Source organism: Amblyomma americanum, chromosome 9, assembly GCF_052857255.1.
Source record: "Amblyomma americanum isolate KBUSLIRL-KWMA chromosome 9, ASM5285725v1, whole genome shotgun sequence".
Taxonomy (NCBI): domain Eukaryota; kingdom Metazoa; phylum Arthropoda; class Arachnida; order Ixodida; family Ixodidae; genus Amblyomma; species Amblyomma americanum.
Window position 1 is genome coordinate 12,019,471 of NC_135505.1, and position 16,440 is coordinate 12,035,910.

At 46.8% G+C, this 16,440-nt stretch overlaps 1 protein-coding gene across 1 annotated transcript; it reads left to right on the forward strand.

Moving 5' to 3' along the window:
- Window positions 1-4,864: 4,864 nt before the first annotated feature.
- LOC144105171 (vacuolar protein sorting-associated protein 4A-like) lies at window positions 4,865-15,923 on the forward strand. The gene is made up of 4 exons (XM_077638328.1): window positions 4,865-4,887; window positions 5,903-6,032; window positions 13,808-14,046; window positions 15,655-15,923. Exons 1-4 carry the CDS (start codon window positions 4,865-4,867, stop codon window positions 15,902-15,904), a joined length of 642 nt encoding a protein of 213 aa, XP_077494454.1. The 3' UTR covers window positions 15,905-15,923.
- The last annotated feature ends 517 nt before the right edge of the window (window positions 15,924-16,440 follow it).

Here is a 16,440-nt window from a genome sequence, read left to right on the forward strand (position 1 = left end):
CGTGCACGTGTAGGGGAAGATTAGAAAAGACAACGATTCTTGGCAAGAGCGGTAACAATAAAGCTAGGCTCATTCTTGAGTCTTGTTATATCAGACAACTCTCCGAACGTTATGTCAGTGACACGCCTGTACATGTATATTCAGCTGAATGAGGTTTTTTAGATTAGTTTTTTGTTTAACTTCTTCGCTTGACTGATGCGAGGTCTTTGTGCCTTTCTGCGCGCATGCGCACCATTCCCTTCTTATATATCCCCTGTACTACAGCATTGAATAAGCAGTTGGTAGTAGCACTCGTGAACGTCTTTTTGTGTCCCCTAATCCATCCATAGAGGTTGATTATATTCTGCGCATTTCTCTATCACCTGATTCATAGTGTGAATATGATCTATTGTGGAATATCCTTTACGAAAGCCTGCCTGATCATTTGGTTGATTAAAGTCTAACGTTGCCCTCACTCTATTAGCGATTACCTTAGTAAATACTTTGTAGGCAACGGATAGTAAGCTGATCGGCCTGTAATTTTTCAAGTCCTTGACGTCTCTCTTCTTATGAATTAAGATATTGTTTGCATTCTTCCAAGCTTCTGGTACAGTCGAGGTCATAAGGCATTGCGTATACAGGGTGGCTAGTTTTTCTAGCACGATGTCCCCTCCATCCTTCAACAGATCTGCTTTTACCTGATCCTCCCCAGCTGCTTTTCCCCTTTTCATTGCTTCTAAGGCTTTCTTTACTTCATCTTTCGTTACTGGCGGGATGACGCATTGCTCTGCACTGCTGTCTTTCTCATTAACGCTCTAATTACATTGGCTACTGTACAGGTCTGTGTAGAACTCTTCGGCTACGTTAACTATCTTATCCATATTGCTAATGACATTGCCCTGCTTGTCTCTTAATGCATACATCTGGGATTTACCTATGCCTAGTTTCCTCTTGACTGTTTTTAGGCTACCTCCGTTCTTTATAGCATGCTCGGTTTTCTCCATATTAAACTTCCTTATGTCGGCTACCTTGCGCTTATTTATTAACTTTGATAGCTCCGTTAGTTCTATTCTATCGGTAGAGTTGGATGCCCTCATGTTTTGGCGCTTCTTAATCACATCTTTCGTCACCTGAGATAGCTTCCCGGTATCCTTTCGAACTGTCCTACCGCCTACTTCTACTGCGCACTCCGTCATTATTGTTGTCAGATTATCGTGCATTGAATGAACATCAAGATCATCTTCCTCAGTTAAAGCCTAATATCTGTTTTGCAGCGCTATCCTAAACTCCTGTGCTTTCCCTCTTACGGCGAACTCGTTAATGGTCTTCTTCTTCACTAGCTTCTTCCGATCCCTCTTCAAGTCTAAGCTAATTCTAGACCTTACCATTCTGTGGTCGCTACAACGCACCTTTCCGAGGACGGCCACATCCTGAATGATGCCAGGTTTAGCGCATAGTATGAAGTCGATTTCATTTTTAATCTCACTATTGGGGCTCTTCCAGGTCCACTTCCTGTTTTCTCGTTTGCGGAAGAAGGTATTCATGATCCGTAAATTATTTCTATCCGCGAATTCGACTAATAACTCTCCCCTGCTATTTCTAGAACCTATCCCATAGTCACCTACAGCATGGTCGTCAGCCTGCTTCTTGCCCACCTTCGCATTGAAGTCGCCCATCAGTACCGTGTACTGCGATTTTACTTTATTCATTGCCGATTCTACGTCCTCATAGAAACTTTCAACGGTCTGGTCATCATGGCTGGATGTGGGTGCGTAGGCCTGCACCACTTTCAGCTTGTACCTCCTATTTAGCCTAATTACTATAGCTGCTACCCTCTCGGTAATACTGTAGAACTCCTCTACGTTGCCAGCTATATCCTTATTAATGAGGAATCCCACACCTAGTTCTCGTCTATCCTCTAACCCGCGATAGCACAGTATGTGGCCGTCCTTTAGTACTGTATACGCCTCACCTGTCCTCCTAACTTCGCTAAGCCCTATCACATCCCATTTAATTCCCGCTAGTTCCTCAAACAGCACTGCTAGGCTAGCCTCACTAGCTAAAGTTCTAGCGTTAAACGTTGCCAGATTCAGATTCCAATGGCGGCCTGTCCGGAGCCAGAGATTCTTGCACCCTCCGCTGCGTCACAGGTCTGACCGCCGCCGTGGTCAGTTGCTCTGCAGCCGCTGGGGACTGAGGGCCGAGGGTTAATTGGTTTGATCATAGAAGGTTGTGGCCAAGTACTACACCAGGGTGGCCAAATCCTGCTCTGGTGAGAGAGTGCGTTGCCGGTTCTCGTCACCGAGATCAGGCCGCACTCCAGGCATGGTTATGCAATTCCATCGACACGCGGATTTTTTTTTAAACCCGGTGGAGAATTGCGCGGCACCAGGATTTGAACCAGGATAATCAACCTCTATTTATAGCTTTCATTGATTACGAGAAAGCATTCGACTCAGTGGAAACCTCAGCAGTCATACAGGCATTGCGTAATCAGGGGGTAGAAGAGCCTTATGTCAAAATACTGGAAGATATATATAGCAACTGCACAGCTACTATAGTCCTCCATAAAGTCAGCAATAAAATTCCAATAAGGAAGGGCGTCAGGCAAGGAGACACGATCTCGCCAATGCTGTTCACCGCATGTTTACAGGAGGTATTTCGAGGCCTGAATTGGGAACAGTTGGGAATAAGAATAAATGGAGAATACCTAAATAATCTGCGATTTTCTGATGACATTGCCTTGCTGAGTCACTCAGGAGGTGAACTGCAAATCATGATGAATGAGTTAGACAGGCAGAGCAGATCGATGGGTCTAAAAATTAACATGCAGAAAACAAAGGTAATGTTCAACAGCCTAGCAAGGGAACAACAGTTCACAATCGGCAACGAGAGCCTAGAAATTGTGACGGAATACGTCTACTTAGGGCAGGTAGTGACAGCTGATCCGGATCATGAAAGGGAGATAACTAGAAGGATAAGAATGGGGTGGAGCACATATGGCAAATTCTCGCAGATCATGAGTGGTAGTTTACCAATTTCCCTCAAGAGGAAAGTGTACAACAGCATAATCTTACCGGTACTCACCTACGGGGCAGAAGCGTGGAGGCTAACGAAAAGAGTTCAGCTTAAGTTAAGGACAACGCAGCGAGCCATGGAAAGAAAAATGATAGGTGTAACGTTGAGAGATCGGAAGCGGGCAGAGTGGGTGAGGGAACAAACACGGGTTAATGACATCCTAGTCGAAATCAAGAGAAAGAAATGGGCTTGGGTAGGGCATGTAATGCGAAGGCAAGATAACCGCTGGTCCTTAAGGGTAACGGAGTGGATTCCGAGAGAAAGTAAGCGGAGCAGGGGACGGCAGAAGGTTAGGTGGGCGGATGAGATTAAGAAGTTTGCAGGCAAAGGGTGGATGCAGCTGGCAAAGGATAGGGTTAATTGGAGAGACATGGGAGAGGCCTTTGCCCTGCAGTGGGTGTAGTAAGGCTGATTTTTATGATGATGATGATGATGATGATGAATCCATCTATGGTCCGTTTTTCGCGCCGCATTCTAAACAAGATGCATCACCAACTAGCCCGGCAGCTTGCTCTCCTGACAACAAAGGAATGAGCGAATAAGTGTCTTATTTACCACTGTTTAGAACACGAAAGAAATTTTTTTTGCTTTTTAAGCGATAGATGGACCTTGCAGTTGCCACAGCAGACACCACTCTCTCCTTTTTACCTTGCCTTTTCTATCATATACCTCCTCATTCTTGTTGCTGACAGTCTTGTGCTCCAGCTTGTGTGCGTCACGTCAGCAACACTCATGTTCAAAACTTGCATAGCCATCCTGGAAGGGGACTGTGTACAAGATGAAGGCTTTCCCCAAATATGTAACGCCCTCCTCTATCGATCTTCATGAAGCGCTTGCATAACGCCCACCGCGAGGCTCGGCACACCTTATTTATTTCGAATACTTTTCAGGCCCGTAAGCATTACAGAAAGGAGTGGTAATGGTACATAACATAAACAGTGCGTATTATACAATATCATTTTACGAAACGGCAGAAAATACAGTTGTCTTGAAATTGTTACTGTCCGAAATGGCAGCGATGGAGGAAGGAAGGTCGTTGCAGTCTGCGCTGGTTTTGGGAATAAATGAAACAGGACACAATTTTGTTCTGAAAAATGGAACAGCTACTTTAAACATGTGGTCAGAACGGGAGGATATGTATGATGGGCGAGAAAAAAGATGCTCCTTTAATACAGGGCTGTGATGATACATTCTATGGAAAATACAAAGTCGAAAACATTTACGGCGCGAAGAAAGGTCCGGCAGGTCAAGGGTGCTTTTCATGGAAGTCAGGCTGGCGTGACGGGAATAGTTAGATAAGATGAAACGTGCTGCGCGATTTCGAATGGATTCAAGTGTGTTTATTAGTGTGATTTGGCTGGTATCCCATACTGCGCATACATATTCTAGCTTTGGCCGCACTAATGTTTTGTAGAGTGTTGGTTTTTTCGGCAGAGGCGCAGGAAAGAAATTTCGACTTAAGTACCCGAGAACCCGGTTAGCGTTATTAGTGACGTGTTAAACGTGCATACGCCATGATAGATTACGTGAAATATGAACAACTAGGTATCTGTATAAGCTGACGGATTGAAGGGAAGTGTCACGAAGAAAGTAGGCGCGCGTGTTGTCAGAGGTGTTAGTGCGACGCGATACATGTGTTGTCTTACATTTGTTAGCATTTAGTCGCATGAACCATTTATCGCACCCATTAGATATGCTTGTAAGGTCTGCTTATTTTGCGATAAATAGCGCTGTAATCTCCGAAAAACCTGGTAGCTGGATGGGAAATGCATTTAGGTAGGTCGTTAATGTAGATAAGGAAGAGAAGATGTCCCAGTACCGATCCCCTGGGTACGCCCGATGTTTTGGAAAGGTGAGAAGATGAGCAGTCGTTAGCAGAAATGTACTGAGTTCGATTTGACAGAAAGTTTTTAATCCAGTTTAGAACATTTGGATTAGAAATTTTTTTAGAAATTTCGCTTCACTTCCAGTGACCATGCCAGAATCATTCATCCTTAGTTGGTAATCTTCTGATTGCTTTTACAATCGCCTACGCTGCGGCCGCGTCTTGCGCTGCTCTGAACTTCAAATCTGTTCCGAACTACAACGGAAATCACAGACACCCCCGCGATGCACCATATAATCTCAGCAGACGAACCGCTGATGCTGGAAAGATGGAGCATCGCCAATGAAAGAAGGGTAGACGGCAAAAAAAAGTATATCAACAATTGTCTCTGCCTTTTTAGCATAGAGAAAGCTTATGCGTGGACCGCGCGCCTGCACCGTCTCACAAAACACGTTGGAAAAATGAACACAGTGAGCACAATCCTCACGCAGTAGAGAGCCGGCTGCTTACCTCTGTAAGTCGTCGCCTTGCATCTCTTGCTTCCTGCCTATTTCAAGAACCAGTAAAATGGAGTGTGCACTAAAGAACCAGTGACGTCCATAGGTGACTGCGACAAGAGCGCGTATACTTCACCTTTCACAGCTGCAGCTCTTATGCGGTTCCCGCGGGAGCATTTCGCGGATGTGTGGCGTAGGAGTTTCACACAGCGCCGCTAATTGGAGAATGCAGTGACGTCATTGCAACGCGTCAAGGCAATGTGCCACGCGGAGTAGACCGAACAGAGTGACGTCACGAGTGGCATTGTAGTGACGTCTCCCGCACTGTATCAGAGAAGGAAAGAAATAATGAACAATCATTATTAAATTCACCGCCACCAGTGTATGGAAATCTTCAACTGCGCAACTCCAACCATCTAGTGAGTTTTTGTTGCTGTTTTTTGCCGCTACGGTTCAGACGGTGCATGTGTGGTGTTTCACTCGCAACGTTATTGCTCCGAAACTGGCGGTTGTTGGCGCGCAGGTGTCGTCTGCGCGGCGACGTCGTGCTGGTGCACTTGCTGTTCGACGACGCCCTGCGCCGGGCTCCTTGCGTGCTCTGCTTCGATGACCTGGACGCCCTCTGCGGCCTCCCAAAGTCTCCGAGGGACCAGGTAGGTCTTGCATTCCTCGTGGTCAGGCTTCACAAGGCAGCGTGGTCAAAGTAGAACGTTTTATAACACCTTTTTATAGCTTTCCGCAGTATTCATAATCGTCATCAGCATCAGCCTGACTACGCCCTCTGCAGGACAAAAGACTTTCTCTTAAGGAACGAAACGACGAAACTAAAACGAAGGACCGGAAAAAAAGATACACGGACACGCGCTGACTTACAACTGACTGTTTTAATCGAAAAATCACATATAATCTCTAACCACTGCATCACATTCTAACGTCATCATTACACACTTACAAGCCCAAAAAAAAGGAAATTAACAATTGCTGAATCTTAAGCACTTACCGGCTCCCACGTTGCTCCAACAGCCATATCTCACGCTTAGACAAGGCCATCGAAGTGCTGCTCACACACGAGTCACCTACTGCGAAGATATAGCCTCTACTACTTCCCGTACTATTTGCTCTTTATGACGATACAGCACAACAGTGTTGTCAAAGTACGGTGTGCACAGGCAAGATTTGCAATGTGCAACCGCCGCGGTGGCTCAGTGGTTAGGGCGCTCGACTACTGATCCTGAGTTCCCGGGTTCGAACCCGACCGCGGCGGCTGCGTTTTTATGGAGGAAAAATGCTAAGGCGCCCGTGTGCTGTGCGATGTCAGTGCACGTTAAAGATCCCCAGGTGGTCGAAATTATTCCGTAGCCCTCCACTACGGACCTATTTGTTCCTCTCTTCTTTCACTCCCTCCTTTATCCCTTCCCTTACGGCGCGGTTCAGGTGTCCAACGATATATGAGACAGATACTGCGCCATTTCCTTTCCCCCAAAACCAATTATTAATATTATTTTTATTATTAACTACCTTTGACGAACAAGAGCCTCCCAAACAATTAGCGTGTTCTGACAGGCGTTCCTTGAGGCACCTGCCTGTTTACCCCACGTAGAAATGGCAACACGAGAACGGAATCCTGTACACCACTCCAACTCTGCACTGCACAAATTGAGTGACGTAACGAACTCCACACCCTTCTGTAGCTGTTGGAACAGCTTGGAAGCCTGTAGGTGCCTAAGATTTAGATTTTCCTTTCTTCTCAAGGCAGAAAGACGGGATGGAGCGCCACTCGCAACTGATTTATTTGAAGGCAACACGGAGAAATACACACCATCGTACACGCAAGGAATGCTATCATCTTCAAAGTTGATATAATAGCGTACGAGTGAAAAAATTCTCAGCCTTATACAAAGATATGGGCGTGTCGCTGATGTACATGCTTCCTTTCTTTGCAATAAGAAAAGCTTGAATTAACTCTCTGGCTTTTATATCTTTGCTTTTTGTTAGAATTCGCGCACCGGAAAAACATGGCTCAGAAGAGCGTGACGGGCAGGACCTTATACGCTTAGGCATATTTGGGCCTTCTTTATCTTGCTCAACTTTTCTTTAGTGTTCCCTTTCTTTTTAGGTTAGTAAGTTCGTGATGATGACGTGAGTATGTGACGCAGTGATTACAGATTATTTATATGTGGTTTTCCGATTAAAACAGTCGGTTGTAAGTCAGCGGGTGTCCGTGTATCTCTTTTTCTGGTCCTTCGTTTTAGTAGCGCTGTTTCGTTCCTTAAGATGCAATACCAACTCGCCCACTATGCTATGTTGCTGCAAGCCTTTCCCATCCCTCTCCAATTAAAACTTTTCTGTGCAAGCTGCGGCCACCTCAGTCCCTCAAACTTCTTATTCTCATCTGCTCACCTAAGCGTTTACTGCCCTGTGCTACGGTTCCCTTCTCTTAGTACAGAGTCCGTTACCACTGACCAGCAACCGTTATTTTGCCTTCGCATCACATGCCCTGCCCAAACCCATTTTTCCTTCCTGATTTCCACTAATAGTGCCATTAAACCGCGCTTGTGGCCTGACCCACTCTGTTATCTTCGTGTCTTCTAACGTCACACCTATAATTTTCCGGCCACTGCGTTGGCTCAGTAGTCATGGAGCTCGGCTGCTGAACTTCAAAGCTAGGGTTCATTTTCGCTCTCAGCGCAACACGAACGAGACACAAGACGAAGGACTAGCACAAGTTTGTGCTAGTCCTTCGTCTTGTGTCCTGTTAGTGTTGCGCTGAGAGCTAAAATGAACACTTACCAACTCGCCCAAATTTCCGTCTTGCCAAAGCGAGGGTTCCATCTCGACCGTGGCGGACACATTTCGAGGGGGGCGAATTGTAAGACACCCGTGTACTTCCCATTGTGCATGCACGTTAAAAACCCCATGTGGTCGATACTATCCGGAGTACTCCACTACGGCGTCCCCGTAGTCTGCGTCGCTTTGGAACGTTAAACTTCATAAAACCGAACTAAAATTAATTGGAAGGTTAAAGCTCAAAAAACCAAACTAAAACCAATAATTTTCTTTTCCCTAACTTGCTTTGGGGTCCTGAGTTTAAGTATGATCCCTTTTCGTTATCCTACATGTTTCTGTCTCTACTGGTAAGATGCAGTTGTTATATACTTCTTTCTTTGAGACATATCGCTAAACTGCCATTTATAATCTGAGAGAACCTGCCAAATGCGCCTAAGTATACGCATTTTCTTACCACTTCCAGTGCCTCGCTACTAAGCTGGCGATGGCGTAGAGGTAAAGAGTCCCCCTCGCGTGCAAGAGGACCGGTGTTCGAATCCCGCAATTCTCCACCGTGTTTGAAAAAAAAAACTCAGCGCGTCGGTAGAAATGCATAACAAGATTTGGCCATCCTGATGTACAACTTGGCCACAACCTTCTATGAACAAACCAATTCATTAACCCTCGGCCCTCAGTTCCCAGCGGCTGCGGAGCAACTGACCACGGCGGTGGTCAGACGCCGTGACGCAGCGGAGGGTGCCAAGAACCTCTTCCTCCGGACAGGCAGCCATTGGAATCAGAACCTGGCGACATTTAGCTGTATAACCTTAGCCTAGCAGTGCTGTTCGAGGAACTAGCGGGTCTTAAATGGGATGTCACTGGGCTTAGTGAACTTAGGACGACAGGTGAGGCGTATACAGTACTGTAAGACAAAAAGCGGGAAAAAACATACGGACGCAAAGAAAGACGAAGTACGGGCATAAACTGCGCTACCGCGGATTAGCGGATAAATAAGAACTAGGTTGGAGATTCCTCATTGATCAGAATATAGACGGCAACGTAGAATACTGTAATATTAGGAGGTACAAGCTGATGGTGGTGTAGATCTGTTGAAAGCTTCTATGAAGACTTGGAATCGGCAATGAACGAAGTAAAATCGCAGTTTGCTGTACTGATGAATGAGTTCAATGCTAAGGTGGGCAAGAAGCAGGCTGGCGACAAGGCAGTAGGCGACTATGCATGGGATAGGTTGCAGCCATAGCTGGGGAGAGTTATTAGTAGAGTTCGCAGGTAGAAATAAATTACGTATCATGAATACCTCCTTCCACAAAGAAGAGAGACAAAAATTGAAATCGACCTCATACAATGTGCTCAATCTGGAACCGTTCGAAATGTGGGCGTCCTCCGAAAGGTGCGTTGTAGCAATTACAGAATGGTAAGGTCTGGAATTAACTGAGACATGAAGAGCGAACGGAAGAAGCTAGTGAAGAGGAAGTCCACAAACGTGTTAGCGGTAAGAGGGAAAAGAGAGGAATTCAGGATATCGTTGCAAAACACATATTCGGCTTTAACTGAGGAAGACGATCTTTATGTCCATGCAATGAACGATAATCTGACAGCTATCATTACGTAGTGCGCAGTACAAGTAGGCGGTAGGACGGTTCGACAGGATACCGGCAAGCTATCTTAGGAGACGAAGATCTGATAAAGAAAGGCCAAAGCATGAGTGCGTCTAACCGCACTGACGGAATAGAACTAGCAGAGCTATCGAAGTTAATAAATAAGCGCAAGGTAGCCTACATCATAAACATCCTCCGCCTGACTACACCCACTGCAAGGCAGAGGCCTCTCCCATGTCTCTACAAATAACCCTGTCCTTTGCAGCTGCATCCACGCTTTGCCTTAAAACCTCTTAATCTCATCCGCCCACCTAACCATCTGACACCCCCACTACACTTACTTTCTCTTGGAATCCACTGCGTTACCCTTAAAGAGCAGCGGTTATCTTGCCGTCGCATTACATGCCCTGCCGAAGCCCCTTTCTTCCTCTTGATTTCGGCTAGGATGTCATTAACCCGCGTTTGTGCCCTCACCCACTCTGCCCGCTTAACGGCCTCTTAACGTTACACCTATAATTTTTCTTTCCATGGCTCGCTGCGTGGTCCTTAACTTAAGCTGAACCCTTTTCTTTAGCCTGCACGTTTCATTCCCGTAGGTGAGTACTAGTAAGATACAGCTGCTGTACATTTTTCTCTTGAGGGATATTGGTGCACTGCTATTCATGATCTTAGAAGACTTGCCATATGCGCTCCACCCCATTCTTATCCTTCTGGTCAATTCCCTCTCATGGTTCGGATCAGCTGTCACTACCTGCCCGGAGTAGAGGTGTTCCTTTAGCACTTCCAGCCTTTCGCTGCCAGTTGTGAACTGCTGTTTCCCCCAAGACTTTTGAACATTATTTTGGTTTCTGCACGTTACTTTTTAGACCGAGTGTTCTGTTCTGCAAATCTAACTCATTGATCATGATTTGCAGTTCACCTCCTGAGTGACTCAGCAAAGCAATGTCATCAGCGAATCGCAGATTAGATAGGTATTCTCCATTTACTGTTATTCCCAACTGTTCCTAATTCAGGCCTCGGAACACCTCCTGTAAACAGGTGGTGAATGGCATTGGCGAGATCACGTCTCCTTGCCTGACGCCCTTCCCTATTGAAATTTTATTGCTGACTTTATGGAGGACCGTGGTAGCTGTGCAGTTGCTATATATATATCTTCCAGTATTTTGACATAACAAAGTTTTAAAATCGAGAGAATCGAGCATGCTCTAAAGAACAGAGGTAGCCTAAAATTGGGGAAGAAAAAAATAGGCATACGTAAAAACCATATGTAAATTTTAAGAGACGAAGAGGGCAGTGTCAGCAATATGGATAAGATAGTTAAAGTAGCCGAGGAGTTTTGCACAAATCTATGCACTAGCCAGTGCAATCATCACGTTAATGAGAGAGACACTGGCGCACAGCAATGAATCATCCAGCCACTAACGACAGAGGAAGTAAAGAAGGCCTTACGAGCAGTGCCAAGGGGAAAAGCAGCTGTTGAGGATCAGGTAAGAGTAGATCTGTTGAAGGACGGAGAAAAGATTGTGCTAGAAAAACTAACCGCCCTGTATACGCTATGCCTTGCGACCTCGACCGCACCGGAAGCTTGGAAGAACGCAATCATAATCTTCATTCACAAGAAAGGAGACGCCAAAGACTTGAAAAATCACAGACCGATCAGCTTACGGTCCGTTGCCTACAAGGTATTTACTAAGGAAATCTCTGATAGAGTAAGGGTAACCTTTCACTTTAATCAACCAAATGATCTGGAAACCTTTCGTAACGGACATTCCACAATAAGTCATTTTCACACAATCAAATTAATCAAATTCCAATATCGAAGGGCGTGACGCAAGGAGACACGACCTCGCCAATGCTATTCACCGCCTTTTTAGAGGAGGCATTCTGAGGCCAGAATTGGGAGGAGTTGTGAATAAGTGTTAATGGACAATACCTAAACAATCTGCGATTCGCTGATGGCATTGCCTTGCCGACTCAGGAAGTGAACTCCAAGTAATGATCAATGAGTTATACTGGCAGAGCAAAACGGTAAGTCTAAAAATTAAGATGCAGAAATGTAAAGTGATGTACAACAGCCTAGCAAAGGAAGAGCAGTTCACAATTGGCAGCGAGGTGCTGGAAGTGGTAATGGAATTTGGCTCCTTAGAGCAGTTATACTGACCGCTTATCCAGATCATGAAAATGAAATAACTAGAAAAATGAAAATTTTGTGGAGCAAATATGGCAGGTTCCTCAGATCATGAATCAGTTTGCCGATATCCTTGAAGAGAAAAGTATACAACAGCTCTATCATACCGGTACTCACCTATGGGGCTGAAACATAAGAGGCTAACAATAAGGGTTCCACTCAAGGACAACGCAGCGAGCTATGGAAAGAGAAATTATATGTTTAAAGCTAGGACACCGGGAGTGGGCGGATTTGGTAAGGAAACAAACGCGGGTTAATGACGCCCTATTCGAAATCAACAGGAAGAAATGGGCTCGGACTGGACATCAAATGCGACGGCAAGATAACAGCTGGTCCTTTAGAGTAACGGAGTGGATTCCAAGAGAAGGCAAGCTTAGAAGGGGGCGACAGATAGTTAGGTGGGCGGATGAGGTTAAGAAGTTTCCGGGCATACGGTGGGCGCAGCTGTCAAAAGGCAGGGTTAATTGGAGAGACATGGGAGAGGCCTTTGCCCTCCAGTGGGCGTAGCCAGGCTGATGATGATGATGATGATCCAATGCCTCGCTACCAATTGTTAACTGCTGTTCTCTTCCGAGGCGGCTGAATGAATGAATGAAAAACTTTATTGGTTCCTTTAGGATGTAGTAGCGGTAGAGGACGAAGTCTTCGTCTTGAAGCTTGGGTCCTCCTTGGCCGTGGTTGAGCCCCTAGTCCAGGACTCCACTGAGTCGGGCCACCTCGCTTGCGTGTGCTATGAGCGCCCTTTGGACCCCTAGCTCGCAGCTGGTGAGCCGGCTCTCCCATTGCTCCGCACTTGGTGTTTTGTGTTTGTGGAATGCTTGATTTCTTCCGCACTCCCATGTGACATGATATAGTGTTGGCTTTGCTCCGCACCACGGACAGTTGGCGCTATACTATGTGGGGAACATCTTGTTTAATATGTATAAGTTTGGGAAGGAGCCTGTTTGCAGTCTTCGCCATCCTGTGGCTTCCTCCTTGGATAATGCTTTATGTGGTGGGGGGTATTGGAATCTTAGCCCCTTATATAGGTTTAATGATTCCGAATGGCTGTCCCCGCAATTAATCTGGGGCCCCTCCGTGGTTAATGACGTTCCTGCTCGGCTGGTCATTCCTCGAGCTAGGTTGTCTGCCCCTTCGTTGCCCCTGATCCCTGCGTGACTCGGTATCCAGATTATGTTGTGTATTGGTCGTCCCTCAGGGAGCAGAGCTCTAATGAGGATCTTGAGTGCCGTGCTGCTAATTCTCCCTCTAGTATAGTTCCGAAGAATATTTTGGCTTCCTGGATAATACTTTTGTGATCAGCAGTTCTGCTCTGCCAGTGCTAGTCATTGATAACGCTTCTCAATTCATCACCTGGATGACTCAGCAAGGTAATGTCATCAGCGAATCGCACATTACTGATGTGTCCTCTAGTAACTCTTCTCCCTACTGTCCCCAGTCAAAGCCTGTTAATATCTCCTATAATCTTATGATGAATAGTATGGGCAAGATGGTTTCTCCCTGCGTGACGCCCTTCTTTACCGGAATTTTTTTTTTGCTGAATTTATGGAGGACTAAGGCGGCTATGCAGCCGTTACTGCCCCCAAAAAGGAAAACGCTCAGGCACTTATAGTGCAGCAAATTTATTTTCGTTATAAGATTTGGGAGCAATCACCCGATTGGTCATCGCAAGTTTTTTGACGTCACGTTTTGACCCATGAAAGTGTTTGACTTACATGGCGGTAAAGCAAAGAGCAGACGTTTATCGGCATCACACTTTCTGATTTCTCTTGGAGCTCCTGCGCGCTTTAACGCTGGGACCTTCTGTGGCAACACATGCGAGGGCCGTATGAGAGCCGGTTGTCCTGGGGCGCAGGAGCGGCTTCGCGCGCTCAAGTGTGCCTGGTTGGAGCGCGTGTCTCGGCTGCCGCCGGCCAAGGGCGCAGGCCCCGCTGTACTTGTAATGGGCGTGATCAACAACCCATGGCTTCTTGACGACGACGTGCGCGGCCAGTTCGAGCTCATCTTGTTCGCGCCCTTGCCGCAGGAGGCCGACCGGCTGCGCCTCCTCAGGCAGCTAGTGCGAAGCCCCGCGCTCACCGACGACGACTACCGGTGCGCCGCTCTCTGGCGCGCGTGTGGTGAACTGTTGATTATTCAACTTCCCTTCAGCCTAAAGGTGCTTGTGAACTTACGCAGGCTGCAGAAGGGAGAGGCTCGCGCTGTAAGAGGTCACTGGTTGAACGGTATCGAAAAGCTATCGCCTACGGAGTGCAACGCGCACCACTCTCGCGAGGTCTCGCTGTACGACGTTCCATAGGAATTCTAGCTGGTATCCGTGCAAGACATGATTATAAGGCTTCTTTTGTAACTGACCGTGCAATTCTGGCTATTAGTGCAGTTAGGAGTTAGCTGACCAAATGTGTGATGAAAAACTTGCTCTTATAAGCCAGTTGCATGTAGGAGTGCGTTTAAGGGTTCAGGCCTGTACTTGCATTTATAGAAGAAGCATTACGTTGTTTGCAAGGCAGTAACATCTTTCGTTTATTCTCCTGCAGAAATGTTGACGCGCGCAACATCCTGTCCTTAGAGCACGTGACAACGACAGTATTGCTTTACATGCTACGACGTCGGCACTGCTAGGCTGTACACACGTAGTGCCCTTAAAGACGTGAAAAGCTAATGATCTCTGGGTACATTCCCTGCACCATACTTCACGCACCTGGAGATGACTACTAGTCTGTAATAACGAAAAGGGGCCGATAATTCATTTTATTAGTAGTTTTTGTCCGAATCAGAAAGACGATGCCGCTTATGAATCAGTATGGAACAATATTCCAAAGTAAATATAACTTAATTGAATTGCACTTTATTTTGGAGCTAGCCCTAACGGAAGCACGTGCACAAGGAGGAATAGAAGAGTGAAGATACGGACACTTTTCCTGAGAAAAGTAGCGGAGTAGAGCTAATAATTGAACCACAGGTAGCCGACACACTCTAAACACGAATTGAACTAAATTACAGCAAAATTAGAGTGCGCTGTCCTATACTGCACTCTCTTGTAGGGGCAGAGCCGCTGCACAAGTCCCGAAGTAGATTTCGATCACTAAACACATATTAGCGAATGAGGCATATTACCACTGCAAAGCACAGTAATCTGCTGCAGTTAGCAATTGGAAGTGTCTTTTAAACGCAGCACTGGAGGTTTTGAGGTCAGGTAATAGAGGACATTGAATGTGCAGATAAAATAATGTAATTGCTTTAAGTATCCATGTTTTGATTTGGGGATTTGTTTTCGTTGCTGACCCTAAGTATTTCGTATTTTTAGGGACGGAAATCTTGCTCGGAGCTTGGGCAGCATACTCTGCCATAAAAGGAAGTGCGCGCTGGTAGACAGCTTACTCGCTTTTTGCTCATGTAAAAGTTAATTCGTGTTATGAGTCCAGAGACCACGGAGTAGCAAGTCATTTCCTCTCCAGTAGTTTTGCTTACCAAGTGCTGTTCTCCGCCCTCTCACTGACCTGTATTCCCCTTTTGAAAGGAAGCTTAGACGCGGTTGTCGTGCCGCTGCGCGGATAACTTTACATTGAGGATTCTTCGGGTGAGTGTAAATTTTGGCATTCAAGCCAATCATTTGGCGCACTTACCTTCAGGGGATTCCGTTAACTAGCTTCTTACTGCGGATAGGCGTTTGTAGTTGCGCAAATGGCACTCGCATTGCAGGCTGCTTGCCAAGCGCACTGAGGGATTCACGAGCACCTTCCTGGCCATGCTGGCGGCGGACGCACTGCGCAACGCGCGGGCAGTGTGCGAGCACGTGTACGACCGGGCTGTGGATTCTGGCGGCAGCGGTGTGCTCAAAGTCACCCTGAGCGACATCCTCACCTCCATGGATAAGGTCGAGCTCCCGGAGTCTGTCAGCCGCCGGAGCAGCTTCGCCTCCAAGACAGATTCCACCATTACGTCGCCGTAAGGACACTGAGGCCCGCCTATTCCCCTACTCACCTCTCTCCTTGCGCAATAAAGTTCCTGCATGGAAAAGGGATCTAGTGTTCCATGTTGCAGATCCGCTGAGTGTCACGGATCCCGGAGAGCACTCGAGCCCACAAAATTGGCTAGGCGACAAGTGTACCCACACAGGCGCACATTTAATACACCCTATGTGACACAAACACTAGCACACAAAACAAACAAACCTAGCACAAAAACAAAGAGTTTATTAAGGCAGGCGTCGCTGGCGGCGTCGTTGGCTGCGTCGTACAAGCTCCCGGTCCAAGTGCCCGTGGAGGTGATGCTGAAGATGTTGGCGTTGTGAGCACCCCCCGAATGGGTGGTAACAGCGCTGGAGGCGACCCTGGCGGTACCAGGTGGTTCCGTCATGCGTTAAATCCCCGTAACGGGCTTAGGAACGGCAGCAAGTCCACGGTGCGACGCCGTGGAACTCGGGATCACCGGAGCAGTAGCCGGCGTTGCTCTCTTTCATACAAGGTGTTCCTGACCCGCCGGAAC

What these genes read in the sequence shown, in the direction of transcription:
- LOC144105171 (XM_077638328.1), top strand. Translation starts at nt 4,865, where the DNA reads ATGTCCCAGTACCGATCCCCTGG. An exon ending in TCCCAGTACCGATCCCCTGG is followed by an intron (nt 4,888 to 5,902) that starts GTACGCCCGATG and finishes GTTGGCGCGCAG; the next exon opens with GTGTCGTCTGCGCGGCGACG. An exon ending in CTCACCGACGACGACTACCG is followed by an intron (nt 14,047 to 15,654) that starts GTGCGCCGCTCT and finishes CTCGCATTGCAG; the next exon opens with GCTGCTTGCCAAGCGCACTG.